We start from the raw sequence: 17,680 nt of genomic DNA, 5'->3' as shown, positions 1-17,680 counted from the left end.
CAAAGCGCCGACATGCAAGAAGGAGGCCCAAAAGTTGCTAGGTAAAGTGAATTATTTGAGAAGGTTTATTTCTAACCTAGCGGGTAAAATCGATGCTTTTGTTCCTATACTTCGCTTGAAAAAAGAAGCCGATGTTACTTGGGGGCAAAACAACAAGAGGCGTTTGAAGAGTTGAAGAGATATTTGTCTACTCCACCCGTTGTACGAGCGCCTAAAGCTGGAAAGCCTTTTCGGTTATATATTGCCTCCGAAGACAAAGTTATTGGTGCCGTTTTGACACAAGAGGAAGATGGCAAGGAATATATCATTACATATTTGAGCCGCCGTCTTTTAGATGCCAAAACGAGGTATGTTTTTATAGAGAGACTTTGTCTATGCTTATACTATGCTTGTACCAAATTGAGGCATTATTTGTTATATAGTACATGCATAGTTACTTGTCAAGCCGATGTTATTAAACACATGTTGCAAAGGCCAATTCTAAGTGGGAGAATTGGCAAGTGGGCATATGTTTTGATAGAATATGATTTGGCTTATGAACCATTGAAATCTATGAAAGGCCAAATTGTATGTGGTTTTATAGTAGACCATCATACAGATATTGCTTATGAGGGAGAGGTTTGCTTAGTTGAAGTTATACCTTGGAAGATTTATTTTGATGGTTCTTCTTGCAAAGAAGGTCAAGGCATAGGGGTAGTTTTCTTTTCACCTAATGGCATGTGTTATGAAGCATCTGTTCGTTTGGAGTATTATTGTACAAATAAGCAAGTCGAATACAATGCTTTATTGTTTGGCTTACAAGTTATGGTGATGGTTGGAGCTAAATACATGGAAGCTTTTGGTGATTCGGAATTGGTGGTGCAACAAGTCACCGGAGTCTACAAATGCTTGGACGGATCACTAAATAGGTACCTCAATTCATGTTTAGATATTATTGCCAATTTTGATAATTTTTCTATTAGATATATTGTTAGGCATGATAATTCTAGAGCAAATGACTTGGCACAACAAGCATCTGGCTATAATGTGAAGAAGGGATTATTTCTGATATTAGAAGAGCCGGTGCTTGATTTTAAATCTTTGTGCGAAATTGGCAAAACTGGAGACCAGGGATGGTCTGACCGGCATTGCACTGCCGGTCTGACCGGTAACCAGGGGCGGTCTGACCGGCCGCATGCTGCCGGTCTGACCGGCGACCCAGAGCGGTCTGACCGGCCCTGCGTGGTCGGTCTGACCGGTTCTGGGCAGAATGCTGGGGGGCACGTTTCAATCAATTTAGAGGCTGAATTAACTGTGAATTCAGACATTTGTGCCCAGGGAACAGAAGAATATTGGAGAATTCCTTTGATTCGATATTTGAAAGATCCTACGCAAAATTCGATATTTGAAGGTTGATCGCAAAATTCGGCGGCAAGCATTCAAATATACATTGCTTGATGGAGATTTGTATCGCCGAAATATAGATGGTGTCTTGTTGAAGTGCTTAGATGAAGATCAATCTAAAGTGGCTATGGGAGAGGTACATGAAGGAATTTGTGGAACTCATCAATCGGCCCACAAGATGAATTGGTTGCTTAGGAGAGCTGGGTTCTATTGGCCGAAGATGATTGATAATTGCTTCAAATATTATAGAGGACGCGAGGCTTGTCAACGGTTCGGCAATGTTCAATTGGCGCCCGCCGCCGTGTTGAATCCCATAATCAAACCATGGTCATTCCGAGGATGGGCTTTGGATTTCATTGGTCAAATTTATCCTTCGTCATCAAAGGGGCATAGGTTTCTGCTAGTTGCTACGGATTACTTCACCAAGTGGGCTTCGTGCCTTTGAAGAATATGACTCATACAGAGGTAATTGACTTTATTTTGAAGCATATTATCCATAGATTCGGTATTCCACAAACATTAACTACGGACCAAGGTGCTTCTTCTATGTCTAAGGAAGTGAAGAGTTTTACCGAATCTTATGGTATTAAATTGTTGAGTTCTTCTCCTTACTACGCTCAGGCTAATGGACAAGCCGAGTCGAGTAATAAGACATTGTTGAAGTTAGTGAAGAAGAAGATTGAGGAACACCCAAAGAGGTGGCATGAGATGCTTTCCGAAGCATTGTGGGCGCATAGGATTTCTAAACATGGTGCCACTAAAGTCACTCCTTTTGAGTTGGTTTATGGTCAAGAAGCCGTTTTACCGGTGGAGGTAAATCTTGGTTCTCTTCGTTATATCAAGCAAGATGATTTGTCAAATGAAGATTACAAGACGTTGATGGGAGACAATCTTGATGAAGTCATCGACAACCGCTTGAAAGCATTGGAATAAATAGAGAAAGAGAAGAAGAGAGTGGCCAAGGCGTAAAACAAAAGGGTGAAAGCAAAGTTGTTTCAAGTTGGAGACTTGGTTTGGAAGACAATTTTGCCATTGGGTACTCGATCCAAGGAGTTCAGTTAGTGGTCTCCTAGTTGGGAGGGTCCTTATCAAGTATGCGGCATTGTTCGAGGGAACGCATATTTTTTGGAGACACTTCAAGGGGAGCGTTTTCAGCGAGCAATCAACGGGAAATACTTGAAGAAATACTTCCCGAGCGTTTGGCAAGACGCTTAGGAGGTACTATGGCTGGTAATTGATTTATCGTCCTAAGACCAAAACATGTTCTATGCTTTTAGATTCACGTTGTTCATCAAAAAGGCAGGGGGGCATATGTTTACACCCAAATTTGGCACCTAGGATTAAAATAGGAAAGATTGCCAAAATTTGGAAGTCTACCGGTTTCCTCCGAGTGGGCCGGTCTGACCGCCGTGTCTTGGCCGGTCAGACCGCCGGTTGAGAGCCGGTCAGACCGGCGGTGTGTGGCCGGTCTGACCGGCAGGTTCGAGTCCGACTGTGTTTCGTCGGGTCTCAAGGTTTCCTTGCTCGGGAAGGCATGTTTTGGGTTTCCTTTGGTTTCTACCCCGAGTTGGACGTGGAGGAGGGCCTGTAGAGGGCAAGACCAACACCTATATAAGGGACATGGCCGGTTCATTGTAAAAAATCAATCTACAATCAATCAATCGAATCGTTTTTCATATTGCTTTTAATTTTCTCTTAGTTTGTCCATCTTTGTCGGTTTGCGCCGTAAACCGTCCACCGCCGCTGCGAGAGTGCGACACCTCTTTGTAGGTTTGTCCTGAAAACCTTCCGTTTTGCCCACAAGATGGGTAGTTATCTAGAAATCGGCTCCGCTAGCCGGTTTAGTTATCAAAACCCATCTAGGTTTAGCTCTTTGCTAGATCGAGGTGGTTGGCGACTCTAGGATCACCGCAAGGCTTTAGGTGCTGCGATCGTGCTTGTCAACTTGTCACAAAAAGTTGCCAACAGTAGGTCCACCCTGCTGTCCTGGAGTGAAGCGCGATCGCTGGTGGTTTCCTTGGTTGGACCGGAACTACGCTGCCTTTCTGTTCCTGTCCATTTTGTTGCGCTGATCCTCCTGACGGATTGCCTTGTCAACCTAGTTCTCAAAGTTGGCGTAGTCTCTAGAGATCAACTGGTTGGTCAGCTCGTCATCCAGGCCTGCTAGGAACTTCTCCTGCTTCTCTACGTCAGTGCGGACATCCTCCGGTGCATATCGCGCTAGATGATTGAACTCATGGAGATACTCAGACACTGTCCTGTTGCCCTGGTGGAGGGCTCGGAATTCTCTCTTCTTTTGTGCCACGATCTACCATGAGTTCAGCCCAATGTTCAATTCACAAAGACTAGGGTGACAAGGAATCATGGGCAATCAATAATTATCAAAGGTAGGATAATAATAACAATTAGGTCACGCTACCCATCGATGGTTTATAAACAAAACAATGCATGTATTCAAAACAAAACATTTCACAAATGGGTTCAATATGTTCAAAGAGTGCACTTGCCTTGATCCTAGTACTGTCCTTGCACAGCGTCTTCTGAAGCAAACTGCTCTTCCGCTCCAACGTCTACACGATTGCAAACGAAAAACAAATAAACACAAAGAAAAAATAACTAAATAACATCAAATGAAATAACCAATTAAATCAGGAGGTAAAGCTCGATTTTAGAAGAATTTAGGAGGAAGAATGGATCGAATCGGAGTTCAAACGGAAAAGTTATGGCCTCCTGAAGTTTGAATTCGGGGAAAATCCGAGGATAAAAGAAAAAGGAATATTCCAAGAATATTCTCTGGATATTTAATTTCGGAAATTGAATTAATTTTGGATAGGAAAAAATATATGTGGGCCCACTGTCATTGGCATAGTGTATGGGTGGACTCGGTGTATGTGGACTCGATGACGTGGAACGACACGTGGCGACACAAGGCGATGAGGTGGCACTGACATGGATGGATATAGGGCTGACGTGGCGAAAGAAGGGATTATGTAGATCCAACTGCTGGGATTTGATCTAGGGATTTGGACGGCTTAGATTTATTTGAGGATTTTGGATGGCAGGTCCCACACGTCGGTGTCACAGGGGAGAAGGCAAGCAGCAGCTGCTCCATCACACGGCCTGGGCGTGCTCTGGCCATGGCAGGACCGGCGGCTCCAGCGCGGCGGCATCGGCGGCTTTCGTCGGCGATGGCGCATGGCGGCTGCAGCAAATAGTGGTGGAGGCAGAGGAGGTGGAGGCCAACGCGGTGGCGTAGCACCGAGCTCCGGGACGGCGTGGAGATGGCGCACGGCGATGAGAGGCGGACGCCGGAGTTGAGGTGGAGAGAGAAACGGCGGCTCGAAAGGGAGAGAGGGCTCAGCCTCGGGGCTTTACCAGCGGCGGCGGCACGGGAAGGAGATGGTGACGACGACGGCGCGGCTCCCGACGGCGGCACGAAGCAACGGTGGCGGCGGCTGCTCACGGTGGAGATGGCGGCGGCTTTGGAAAAAGGGGGAAAAAGGGGCGGTGGCCGATGGTATTTATAGGGGAGGGAGTAGCTAGGGTTAGGGCGCACGGTGCAAGCTTTGGAAAAGCGGCGGCTCCGAATTTGGTGGCGCGGCTTGCGGGATTTGGCGTCGGCCGTGTGGGCTTGCGGCGCGGCCGGCGCGGGCTCGGTCGGCGGCGGCTTGGGCCGGCGACATAGAGAGGAGGAGGAGGCCGGGCCGCGGCGGCACGTGGGCTCGGGGCTTGGCCTCCCCGGGCCTGCAGCTCAAGAAGGAGAGAGAGAGCTGGAGGTAGAAGAAGGTGGGGGAAAAAGAAAAAGAAAGAAGAATAAGGGCAGAATAGAGAAACAGAGAGGAAGGAAAAAGGGAAAAAGACAGGGACTTCTCTGGAAAATTCCAAATATAAAGTATTTGAAATTTTTGGGAAGGATTTAGGATTTGAAAAGGAATATTGGATTTGGATGGAATTTGAATTAGGGATTGAGCTCCACTTCCGAAATACAAATTAAATCCAACTAACTCCAATTAAGAATCACAAAGCGAACAACATAATTAATTAATTAATCACTTTAAAACCGTTTGATTTAACGAAATTTTCATTAAGCTATTTTAGACGAATAAACCAAATGTGAAATTTCGCAAATAGGCGAGAAGAACAGAAAGCGAAAAATCAGGACGTGACAGAATTTAAACTGCAATTGTTTTGATCTGAATTAAAACACTTAAAACAGCAAGCAAATCCTTATTAAGACAGCCATATCATAGGCACATGATATCGACTGTCGACTGACCCACAAGCGAACAATCCTAAACACACAAACTAACAGGCAATTACTAAACAGTCGATAAACTAAGGGAAAATGAGCCTAATGCTCGGAACGGCTCCTGCAGTCGGTGGAGTCGAAGGCGTCCTCCTGCTCGTCGCCAGGCCCCTCTGAGCGGCTCCTGGAGTCTGGCAGATACGTCTCACCGCTGCCCAGCTCTGAGCCACTGGAACTGCTGCTGCTATGGTCGCGGCTGCCACTAGGAGTAGTAGGCAACCAACCTCCGTTGCCACTGGCTGGACCCCTGGCGGCTGACGCTGGAGCGAAGGAGAGAGCGGACGCGGGAGCTGACACTGGCACAGGAGCTGGGGCTGGAGCTGGAGCTACGGGTGCTGCGGGAGGAGCTGCGGGAAGAGGTGGGTTCTTGGGTGCAAGCTGAATGCGCACGGGAGCAGTCGTAGACTTGCGGGGCGTGGTGCGGATCCGAACTCCTCCTGGCGCTGGAAGACCCTTCAATTGAGCGTTCTCCTTCTTCAGGCGTGCTATCTCATCCTTTAGAGCTATGATCCTCACAAGCTTCCCATCATTCAAGGCCTTGGATGCCTTGTGCAGGTCAGAGTGCATCCTGTCCATTCCCCTCATCACGGCGCACATGTGGCCGAAGGTGGTGTTGTTCTCGCCGGCTGTCGGGCGGAAGGTGCTGGCGTCGTCGCCACTTGCTCGGCGAGGGTGGAAGCGGTACGCCGTGTTGTAGAAGATGTAGTTGTGGCGATCACGAAGTCTAGCCATCATCAGATATGCTGCCTCCTGACAAGCGTGATCTGCGGAGCCTCCAGATGCCTCAACCACCGTATTAGCGAGGCAGGTGCCCACATAGCCATGAACCTCCAGACGAAAATGGTGGGGAAGCTCGCCACTGAGTGGAGGAACGGTCGAGTACTCCGGCACGTTGGGGTAGTGTTGAGAGAAAACACGAGGCCTGGGAGATCTGCTTAACTCCAGTGCAGGTCCAAAGCTCGCCTTCGGGTGTACTAGCATGCCAGTTGATTTGATCCTGTAATTAACAAGAAATAAAGGCAAAGAAACCGCGGTTAAATCTATAAATGATAGCCGATCGGCTAGGTGCCGATGACATATCATTTATCTTTGAGCCGATGTCATATGTGAATTGATCGGCAGTTGTAAATAGACAATAAAGAACCAAATCTATTCGATCGGCTGTAGATATTTCCAATATATAGTTCTTATATCGATATATACTTAAATCAAGTGATTGGGATAGATCGGCCGCCATGCCAAGACATTATAAATCACTTAGATCGAAGTATATATTAATAACAGGGCTATATATGTTTATAGCATAGCCGATCAGATAGATCTAGCATGTATCGGCTAATACTCTGATACTACTCTATATCAGGATATTAAAACAGGTATAATATATCAAACAAAGGCCTAAGATACTTAGATACAGCAATATCTTGACATAATGGGCAGATTTAACATGTCAATGAAGCATATAGAGCAAATATAGTTAAATCAGATAAGGTCGGCTGAAACTCCGATGCTACCCTAATCGGCAACCAGAAGGCAGGCTAGAGATTGATATTCTAAGCACGACTTAATAGATCAAACTCAACTGATGCAGCATTAAGTATGAAAAGAAGAACAATATCTAGACAATCAAGCCGCTAGAAGTTTCATAGAGTGGTAGATACCTTATACAATCTAAGTCAACATCGATATCTAACCTAATCGGCTGCCTTCTACAGACAGATGTTAGCCGATTGTAGATTAGATAGCAGTATTGCCGGAGATTATGTAAGATATATGATAACTCGACGAATTACATAAACGAGATCAGAGTATCATAAAGATGGAAGCACTAATCCCGAGAACACAAGTCGTCATAACAAGTTTTACCTCTTGTTGAAGATCGAAACCGATGCAGCTTTATGATACTCTGAATTACAAGATATGTACATAACGGACACGACTACTATCTCTAGCAAACTCTAAGATAGCATAAGTCTTTGTGGCAGACTTTTGCCCAATCGTATCTCTAAGGAGATTACATAAAACACCCTAATTAATAGATACAATTGCCTTCTCAGGACTCTATCCATGTGCGGCAATCACCTTGAAGCACCTCAATCCAACCCGATATCATACATCAAGCTGCATTGTCGGAATCAGCTGTATCGGCTTACCTAGTCTGACTCAGACCCAGCCGATCCTAATCGTAGCCGATTTGGACTCCAGCGATTCCTGCCCTGTTTCCGAACTCGATCTCCGCCTCCAATTTTGCTTCGATCTAATCTTCTTTCATGATGCTGATGTTACCAAATTCGGTTGTTAACAGGTAGCCCACCACCAGGGTCATGCGAGCCAACTCTGCCACAAAATCATCCATGCCTTCTCCGTGGTGGTTGGGTGGGTGGTCGGCCATCTAGAGAAGACAAAGGGGTAGGATCAATGCATGCTCAAATCCAATTTAAATAAAGTAGTAAAAGACTCAATTAAAATGAACAATTGAGAGCAGAGTTTTGTGCATAGACCATTTTTGCATGAGGGCGAATAAATAAGACGGACTTACATAGCGATAAAATAATGAGAAATTAGATACATACTAATAATAATAATAAGAGCATTAATACCTTGCAACCCATATTCCTGAGTTAGGACCTAATGCATTCCTCCCATCAAACCCTAGACTGACCTAATTTGACAAATCTCACTTAAACGAGCGACCAAGATTTTTCCCTTGAACCACAAGAACAGATCCCAATTTTCCCGGAACAAATCCAATTGCAAAGAACATATGCAATGAAAAGGATTCAGAGGGCTCTTAGGTTTTTTCCCATTTGGCTTGTCCTACGGTCAAGGTTGGCTCTGATACCAAGTTGTCACGCCCAGAAATTCCCGAATAGAATTCCAAGCAGAATGTGCATTAAAATCCCCATCCAGGACCGGCCGGGGGGTACACAAACGACAAAGTTGACATACAGATCCACGTCTTACAAAAATTATAAAAGTCTTACATAAATGTAGCGGAAAAATAAAAGATAACTGGAGCTAAGCCTTGACTTGGACTGCAGCGGGAACACCAGTCCACAGGCATCCTCGACGGCACGAACGAAGCCTATTCCTCGGAGAAACCACCATCTAACGCATACTCAAACTCTGGGGTTTGGGGAAAATAGAGCAAGACTGAGTATAACCACCACACTCAGCAAGTCATACCGGAACAGGGGGTATGATGCAGGATATTACCAAAGGATAGCTAGAGAGGTTCTTTTGCGTAAAACGAGCATTTATAAACAGTAGTTGAAAGCAGGAAATCAGGTGTAATAATTAATCAATATTAGCCATCCACTGTCCAACGCTACACCACGTTGCAACAGGCCCAACCAACCACCTGAACTAATCAGTTCCATCATATTAAACTAGGGTGAGACTAATCACGGTGAATCTGGTTGACCGCCCATAACCGCGGGCAAGGCTATTCAAATAGTTTTACTCTGATCAGAGGTGTACAACTGTACCCACAAAACACAGCCCCACGACACGTTTCCGTGCGCCGACATGCCACCACGACATACCGGAAAGAGGCCGTGACAGGACTCTTCGCATAACCCCCTCTAGCCAAGCACACCACACCTCAGGTTTCACCCCGTCCCCAGCGGGCAACGGGCAGTCCCCTCTCGTGCCTAGGTGAATCCGGAAGCGACAGAGGCCGTCACAGGGCCCGCCCTGCTCCATCACGCCCACCCTTTCCTGGATGCGTCAACTAGAGGAAAACTACACTACAAGCCCAGCCGTTGCACACGCTGGCTTGTGGTAAGTATGATAAGTTCTTCCAGGGCATCCCGCGAACCGGTCCTTAAATGCCATGGGCGCGACCAACAAAACCATGCACCCACAGCCCACCATTTGATATATTTTAATTAACCAACACCGGAGCGGTGGCATTAACCAACGTCATTACTAGAATCTGATATCTATGCATTAATGTGATTTCCCCCATTGTGTGCTAGTTGAACTAAGCATGGCTAAGCAATCCCTAGTCCAATCTCTAGTCATGTTTATATCCCAAGCTAACAAAGGAGCATGGTACAGAAATAGCATGGCTGTAACAGTAGGTAAACATCCCATAGTATCATTATGAAACAATGCAATATTTGAAGGAAAACAATAGAACATTTGCAATATAGGATCAACATCTTCAAGTGACAAGCATGACTTGCCTTGCTCTGCTGCTGGAGGAACCTCGGCGACTATTTCAAAGTACACCGGAGCGTCGGGAGAGCCGGAATCTAAGCGACATACAAAGCAAACAATACAAACAGGCAATAAGACTACTGAAACAGAGAACAAAACCATTTTTAATGGATTCTACTCATTTTTCTTGATTTACTGAGACTTGAATGGGCTTAAACGGAGCTCGGATGAATTAGATATGAATTTTAGAAGATTCACTGTGCTTTTACTATAAACAGAAAAATCCTTAATTGATTTATTGCGCAATAAATAGACCCTAGGAGAGAGGGGCGGCGCCAACATGTGGGCCCCACATGGCAGTGACTCGGGTGGCGGTCCACAGTGGACCGAGTCCACGGACCGGAGAAGGGGGAGGCACACGACGTGGCGCTGACGTGGCGCCGACGTGGCGCACACGTGGCGGCCACATGGCACGCCACGCGGGTGGCCGAACCGACGGCCCCGATCTACCCGAGAGTAGATCGGACGGCGGCGGGGAGCACGCGGCCGGCACACACGGGCGGCCCAAGCCGGCCCGATGGCCACGGTGCACAGCGGCGCTACCGCAGGGCGGCGGCGGCAGACAGCGGTGACCGACGGCAAGCGGCGGCGGCGCGACGGCGCGGGTGATGCTAGCGGCGGCTAAGCAGCTAGGCGGCAGCGCGGCGACTAAGCGGCGTGGGAGAGAGAGGGAGGAAGGGGAGGAGGTGTCTCACCGACGGCGATTGATGACGGCGAGCGACGGAGGGCGATGACGGCAACGGGACGAGCTCTGGAACCACCTAGCGAACACGATGAAAGGGGTTAGAGAGAGAGGAAGATGGAAGAGGGCGAGGACGCCGGCCGAAGGCGGTGGCCATGGCGGTGCTCACCGGCGCAAGGCGCGGAGTGGGTTCCGGAGGCGGAATCCGACGGGAGAGGGGCGGACGGGGTGACCTGCACGACGGCGAACGTGACGGCGTCGACGACGCGGCTCGGCGCAGCGGCTAGCGGCGGCTAGCAGCGACCGGAGCGGTGGCGGCGGCGGCGGAAAGGAGGGCGACAGCGCTAGGGCGATAGAGGGCACGGGAGAGCTCGCGAAATGGAGAAAAAGAGAGAGGGGAGAGTGGGGATGCTTAAATAGGGGAGAGGGAGCTCGAACGTGGCTAGGAGAGGCGGGAATCGCCAGCCGACGTGGGGTAGTGGGAGAGGAGAGAGAGGCGGGATTTGAAAATCGAATCCTGGCCGTCTCGAGCGCGGGCGCGGGCGGGAGAGAGAGGGAGTGGGCGCGGGAGACGTGGGCGCACGCGCGGGCAAGGCCGACGTGGCCCGGAAGACGCGGGAGTGAGGGTGCGGCGGCGGCTGGAGGTTGGGGGAGGACTCGACAGGTGGGCCCCACCTATCGGCGACCCCGGGAGAGAGGAGGGGCTCGGGCGGCCAGCCCAGCGGGAAGGGGAGGGAGGAGAGAATGGGCCGGCGGACCATTCCGAAAAGAAAAGAGGGAAAAAGAAAGAAAAATAAGGAAAAGAATTTCTAGGGAATTAAATATTGCTTGTGGTCATTTTTAATTGATTAAAATTATTTCTAGAGCTCTTAAAATTCCACTAAAATCTTGTTAGCGTATTTCGACATGTAGAACTCAGGAAAAAATCCCACATGCCAGTTCCGATTATTATTTGCATCAATTATTTTAGGGTTTCTCTCTTGCTTTTGCAGCGGTATTTTGTTGAGACCATTTATAAATTCAATTTAGGCTTGGGAGAAAAATCTCAGGGTGTGACACTCACCCAAGATACTCCAATATGTCCAAAAATCTTGTTTTGGTGCTTTTTGAACTTTTTCATTCCGGTGAAAAACATCGCACCCACGTGTGCCAACATAGGCCAATATTGGCATTAATTTACAAAAGTTCGCCGCGCGATTCACGGAGTGATTTTTCGACACGGACACACCCAATTCTCTACAAGTATGTCCAAAAACATGTTTTGGTGCTTTCTGAACGTTTTCATTCCGGTAAAATACATCGCACCCACGTATGCTAATATAGGCCAATATTGGCATTAAGTGACAAAAGTTCGTTGCGCGAATCACGGAGTGAATTTTCGACACTGATGCACCTAGTAAACTCCAATAAGTCCTAAAATCATGTTTTGGTGCTTTTTGAACTTTTTCATTCCGGGAAAAAACAGCGCACCCACGTGTGCGAATATAGGCCAATATTGGCATTAATTGACAAAACTTCACCGCGCGAGTCACAGAGTGATTTTTCGAGACGGACGCACCCTGTACACTCCAATATGTCCAAAAATCATGTTTTTGGTGCTTTTTGAACTTTTTCATTCCGGTGAAAAACAACTCACCCACGTCTGGCAATATAGGCCAATACTGGCATTAATTGACAAAAGTTCGCCGCGCGAGTTACGGAGTTATTTTTCGACACGGACTCACCCAACATACTCCAATATGTCCAAAAATCACGTTTTGGTGCTTTTTCAAGTTTTTCATTCCGGTGAAAAACATCACACCCACGTGTGCCAACATAGGCCAATTTTGGTATTAATTGACAAAACTTCGCCGCGTGAGTCACGGAGTAATTTTTCGTCACGGACTAACCCAACATACTCCAATTTGCCCAAAAATCATATTTTGGTGCTTTTTGAAGTCTTTCATTTCGGTGAAAAACATCGCACCCACGTGTGCCAATATGGGCCAGTATTGGCATTAATTGACAAAAGTTCACCGCGCGAGTCACGGAGTGATTTTTCGATACAGACTCACCCAACAGACTCCAATATGTCCAAGAATCATTTTTTGGTGCTTTTTCAAGTTTTTCATTCCGGTGAAAAACATTGCACCCACGTGTGCCAGTATATATCTATATTGGCATTAATTGACAAAAGTTCGCCGCGCGAGTCACGGAGTGATTTTTCGAAGCGGACGCACCCAATACACTCCAATATGTCGAAAAATCATGTTTTGGTGCTTTTTGATCTTTTTCATTACGGTGAAACCCACGTGTGGCAATATTGGCATCAATTGATAAAAGTTCGCCGCGCGAGTGACAAATTGATTTTTCTACACGGACGCACCCAATATACTCCAATATGTCCAAAAATCATGTTTTGGTGCTTTTTGAAATTTTTCATTCCGGTGAAAAACATTGCACCCACGTGTGCCAATAGATGTCTATATTGGCAATAATTGACAAAAGTTCGCCGCGCGAGTTACGGAGTGATTTTTCGACACGGACTCACCCAACATACTCCAATATGTCCAAAAATCATGTTTTGGTGCTTTTGGAAGTTTTTCTTTCCGGTGAAAAACATTGCACCCACGTGTGCCAATATAGGCCAATATCGGTATTAATTGACAAAAGTTCGCCGCGCGAGTCACAGAGTGATTTTTCGACACGGACGCACCCTGTACACTCCAATATGTCCAAAAATCATGTTTTGGTTTTTTTTTTAACTTTTTCATTCCGGTGAAAAAGAACTCACCCACGTGTGCCAATATAGGCCAATAGTGGCACTAATTGACAAAAGTTCGCCACGCGAGTCACGGAGTGATTTTTCGACACGGACTAACCCAACATACTCCAATATGTCCAAAAAATCACGTTTTCGTGCTTTTTCAAGTTTTTCATTCCGGTGAAAAACATCGCACCCACGTGTCCAACATAGGCCAATATTGGTATTAGTTGACAAAACTTCGCCGCGTGAGTCATGGAGTAATTTTTCGACACGGACACACCCAATTATCTACAGTATGTCCAAAAACATGTTTGTGTGCTTTCTGAACTTTTTCATTCCGGTGAAAAACATCGCACCCACGTGTGCCAATATAGGCCAATATTGGCGTTATTTGACAAAAGTTCGTCGCGCGAGTCACGGAGCGATTTTTCGACACCAACTCACCCAACATACTCAAATATGTCCAAAGATATTGGCATTAGTTGATAAAAGTTCGCCGCGCGAGTCACAAATTAATTTTTCTACACGGACGCACCCAATATACTCCAATAAGTCCAAAAATCATGTTTTGGTGCTTTTTGAAGTTTTTCATTCCGGTGAAAAACATTGCACCTACGTGTGCCAATATATATCTATATTGGCATTAATTGACAAAAGTTCGCCGCGCGAGTCACGGAGTGATTTTTCGACACGGACTCACCCAGCATATTCCAATATGTCCAAAAATCATGTTTTGGTGCTTTTTGAAGTTATTCTTTCCGGTGTAAAACTCCGCACCCACGTGTGCCAACATAGGCCAATATTGGCATTAATTGACAAAACTTTGCCGCGCGAGTCACGGAGTGATTTTTCGACACGGACGCACCCAATTCTCTACAGTATGTCCAAAAACATGTTTTGGTGCTTTCTGAACTTTTTTATTCCGCTAAAATTCATCGCACCCATGTATGCTAATATAGGCCAATATTGGCATTAAGTGACAAAAGTTCGCTGCGCGAATCACAGAGTGAATTTTCGACACGGACGCACCCAGTACACTCCATGTGGAGAATATGGATATCCCATATCTACATGACAGTTATAATTTAGTCGGATATACGGTACCAAATATAGATAGAATATCTTTATGAAGACTCGGGTTTGTTTTTTACTTGTATGTCAAGGAAATACCCGAGATCTTAGTCGGTTAGGATTGTATTTTATCTATAATCCCATATTCCGTTAGGATATGGACTGTATTTTGTAAAGCGGACTCCTTCCCCTATATAAGGAGGGTCCGTGTGCCTCTCGGGGCGCAATTCTTTTTTCCAATATATACAATCAATAACATACTCGGCGGAATCATCCCCGGACAGGAGTAGGGTATTACTTCTTGAATAAGAAGGCCTGAACCTGTATAAAATTCCTTGTCTCCAAACCCATCCACTTTCCTAGCTTGATAGCCACCCCCTTTTATTATTGCCGAAATCTTGTTTCGACAGTTGGCGCGCCAGGTAGGGGCAGCGTCAAGTTTTTGCCGACTAAGTGCGATGGGTTCCATTTCTGGCATCGACGACTTCGCCTTCCCTCCCGGGCAGGCGTTCCGGTTCGGCAGCCTCAACTTCATCACCAACGACTTCAGCAAGATCTCTCTCCTTGACTCGGATTCGAACCAGTCAGGGAGAGACCAGGTCCCCGTGCCGTTCGGTATTCCGAACTCGGCCGAGGCCTACTCCAAGATCATATCTTCCGAGTCGGCTTCAAACCACTCGGACGAGATCCAATCTACTCCTCCGCGACCAGATCAAGACGACGGGTCCTATCCTTCAATCTTGATGAAACTTCCTGATGACTTGGACGCCGTCTTCACAGTCAAAACATCTCCCACTCAGAGATCTAGGCGAGCTCCGGCATCGGCCCTGATCCAGTCTAGATCCAGGGAGGTTGGCGTTATACTCCAACTTCTTGGGACAGTCTCGACGGAAGATTTGGATGGCTACCTCAGCTCCCCCGGCGTCAGTTCTCGACCAACCGAGATCCTCGACTACGACGACCACGACGACCTCGACAACTTCGACGACAGCTATGAGGATAACTACACGCCCCTCTTCTTCGGTGTATTCATGGCTGACAACGAAACGGAGGAACAGCGCCGAGCCCGAGAAGCGGACCAAGATCGCGCACGGCAAGAAGCTGAACGTCGCCGACTGGAGGAAGAGCGACAGCGACAGGAGCGAGAACGACTATAGCGTGAGCAACAAGATCGCGAACGGATTGCAAAGGAGGCTGAAGATCGACGGCAACGCACCTTGGAATCCGGGAGGCGAGCGAGAGAGCTCATTGGGCAACAAGACGTCGACGGAACAGCGGTCTTTCGCACCCCCCAGCAGAACGCGGTTGCAGCAATCACTCTCCTCGACACCCTCCTCAAGGAAGACGCACTCAACCAAGCTGATCATGTTGTCAACATCTTGAACCAGACGAAGACCATGATCGCTTCCTCGGGTCCAGCCAACTCCGCAAGCACCCGCACCTTGACTGGTAGCCGAGTCCCTCATCTTCGATCTCAAGACTATCACCAGCCATGCCTCAGCATTGCCAGTGCCGGATCTAGTCACAGGAGCAGAGGACATGATGAACGGTCTGTTCGTTCACCTCCCGAACGGTATAGGGAGCGTCGAGTTGAACGACCACACTCCCCACATCGAAGGCGCCCCATCGATCTTCGCGACACCATCAACTAGCGCCGTCCAGCAAGAGGCCACCATTCACCAGATCGTTACGACAACGATGTGGACGGAGTTGCTGCCTTCACAAGCGATCTGCGTCGAGTGGATTGGCCAGCCGGCTTTAAGCCGACTGGAATTGAGAAATATGATGGCACCACCAACCCTGAGTCTTGGCTCACCGTCTATGGTCTCGCAATCCGCGCAGCAGGAGGAGACAGCAAGGCCATGGCAAACTATCTGCCTGTGGCTCTAGCGGATTCCGCCCGATCCTGGCTCCACGGACTACCCCGTGGCACAATCGGATCATGGGCAGAACTTCGTGATCACTTCATCGCCAACTTCCAGGGCACCTTTGAACGCCCCGGCACACAGTTTGATCTCTACAACGTCGTTCAGAAGTCTAGAGGATCCCTTCAAGATTACATCCGGCGCTTCTCCGAGCAACGCAACAAGATCTCCGACATCACCGACGACGTCATCATTGCTGCCTTTACTAAAGGCATTCGCCACGAGGACCTAGTCGGCAAGTTCGGATGCAAACCTCCCAAGACGGTCAAGCAAATGTTTGAAAAAGCCAACGAGTATGCCAAAGCCGAAGATGCTATTACAGCGTCCAAGCAGTCGGGCACCACTTGGAAGCCAAAGAAGGACACGCCGACCGCAGGAGGGAGTGGAAGTAACAACCGCAAGGATCGCAAGCGTAAGCCCGAAGAACTTGTGGCAACAACCTCTCCATCTTCCCGACAACGTCCCCGCGTCAACACATTCGACAAGATAATGAACTCCCAATGTCCGCATCATCCTAACTCCAACCACGTGGCCAAAGACTGCTTCGTCTACAAACAATTTGCGGAGCAATACGTCAAGAATGCACGTAAGCCTTCAGACGGAGAGCAAGGCACATCAAAGAAGAAAGACGATGAAGACGATGCCTCGACTGGTTTTCAAGATCATCGCAAAGAACTCAATCACATCTTCGGCGGACCTCTGGCTTATGAATCTAAGAGAAAGCAGAAGCTAACAGAACGGGAGATCAATGCGGTTCAGCCCAACACGCCCCAATACCTTCGGTGGTCAGAAATAGCAATCAAGTTTGACCGCTCGGATCATCCCGACCGAGTGGTCCACCCGGGGCGGTACCCCCTAGTACTATACCTAGTGGTTCGCAATGTCAAGCTCCGAAGAACTCTCATTGATGGTGGCAGTGCACTCAACATCCTTTTCGCTAAGACCCTGGACGATATGCAGATTCCTCGCACGGAATTAAAGCCGAGCAATGCACCCTTCCACGGTGTTATCCCTGGATTATCAGCTACACCACTCGGCTAGATCACTCTTCCGGTCACTTTCGGCACTCGGGAGAATTTTCGCACAGAAAATGTTTGTTTCGAAGTCGCTGATTTCGAGACAGCATACCATGCTATACTTGGACGACCGGCCCTAGCCAAATTCATGGCCGTCCCACACTACACCTACATGATGATGAAGATGCTTGGTCCTCGAGGAGTCATATCACTACGAAGCAACATCAAGAAAGCCGTCACATGTGACAAAGAAAGTTGCGAGATGGCCCAGACCCGCGAGATTACACTCGACCGAGAAGAGATCCGACTGGCTGCGACCATGGCAAG

The 17,680-nt window shown here is 47.7% G+C and overlaps 1 protein-coding gene and 1 long non-coding RNA gene across 2 annotated transcripts; one reads left to right on the top strand and one right to left on the bottom strand.

The window, feature by feature from the left end:
* Positions 1–3,776: 3,776 nt before the first annotated feature.
* On the bottom strand, positions 3,777–4,898 carry LOC136354842 (uncharacterized). Its single transcript, XR_010738689.1, has 2 exons — positions 4,759–4,898; positions 3,777–3,953 (listed from the first exon to the last, which is right to left on the bottom strand). It is a non-coding gene; the product is annotated as an uncharacterized lncRNA (long non-coding RNA).
* Positions 4,899–16,274: 11,376 nt separating this feature from the next.
* LOC136354536 (uncharacterized) lies at positions 16,275–17,378 on the top strand. Its single transcript, XM_066306041.1, has 2 exons — positions 16,275–16,572; positions 16,660–17,378. The coding sequence occupies exons 1-2, from the start codon at positions 16,275–16,277 to the stop codon at positions 17,376–17,378; spliced, it is 1,017 nt and encodes a 338-aa protein (XP_066162138.1).
* The last annotated feature ends 302 nt before the right edge of the window (positions 17,379–17,680 follow it).

Source organism: Oryza sativa, chromosome 12 (genome assembly GCF_034140825.1).
Source record: "Oryza sativa Japonica Group chromosome 12, ASM3414082v1".
Taxonomy (NCBI): Eukaryota; Viridiplantae; Streptophyta; class Magnoliopsida; order Poales; family Poaceae; genus Oryza; species Oryza sativa.
The sequence above is the reverse complement of the archived record's forward strand: the minus strand, read 5'-3'. Positions and strand labels throughout refer to the sequence as shown.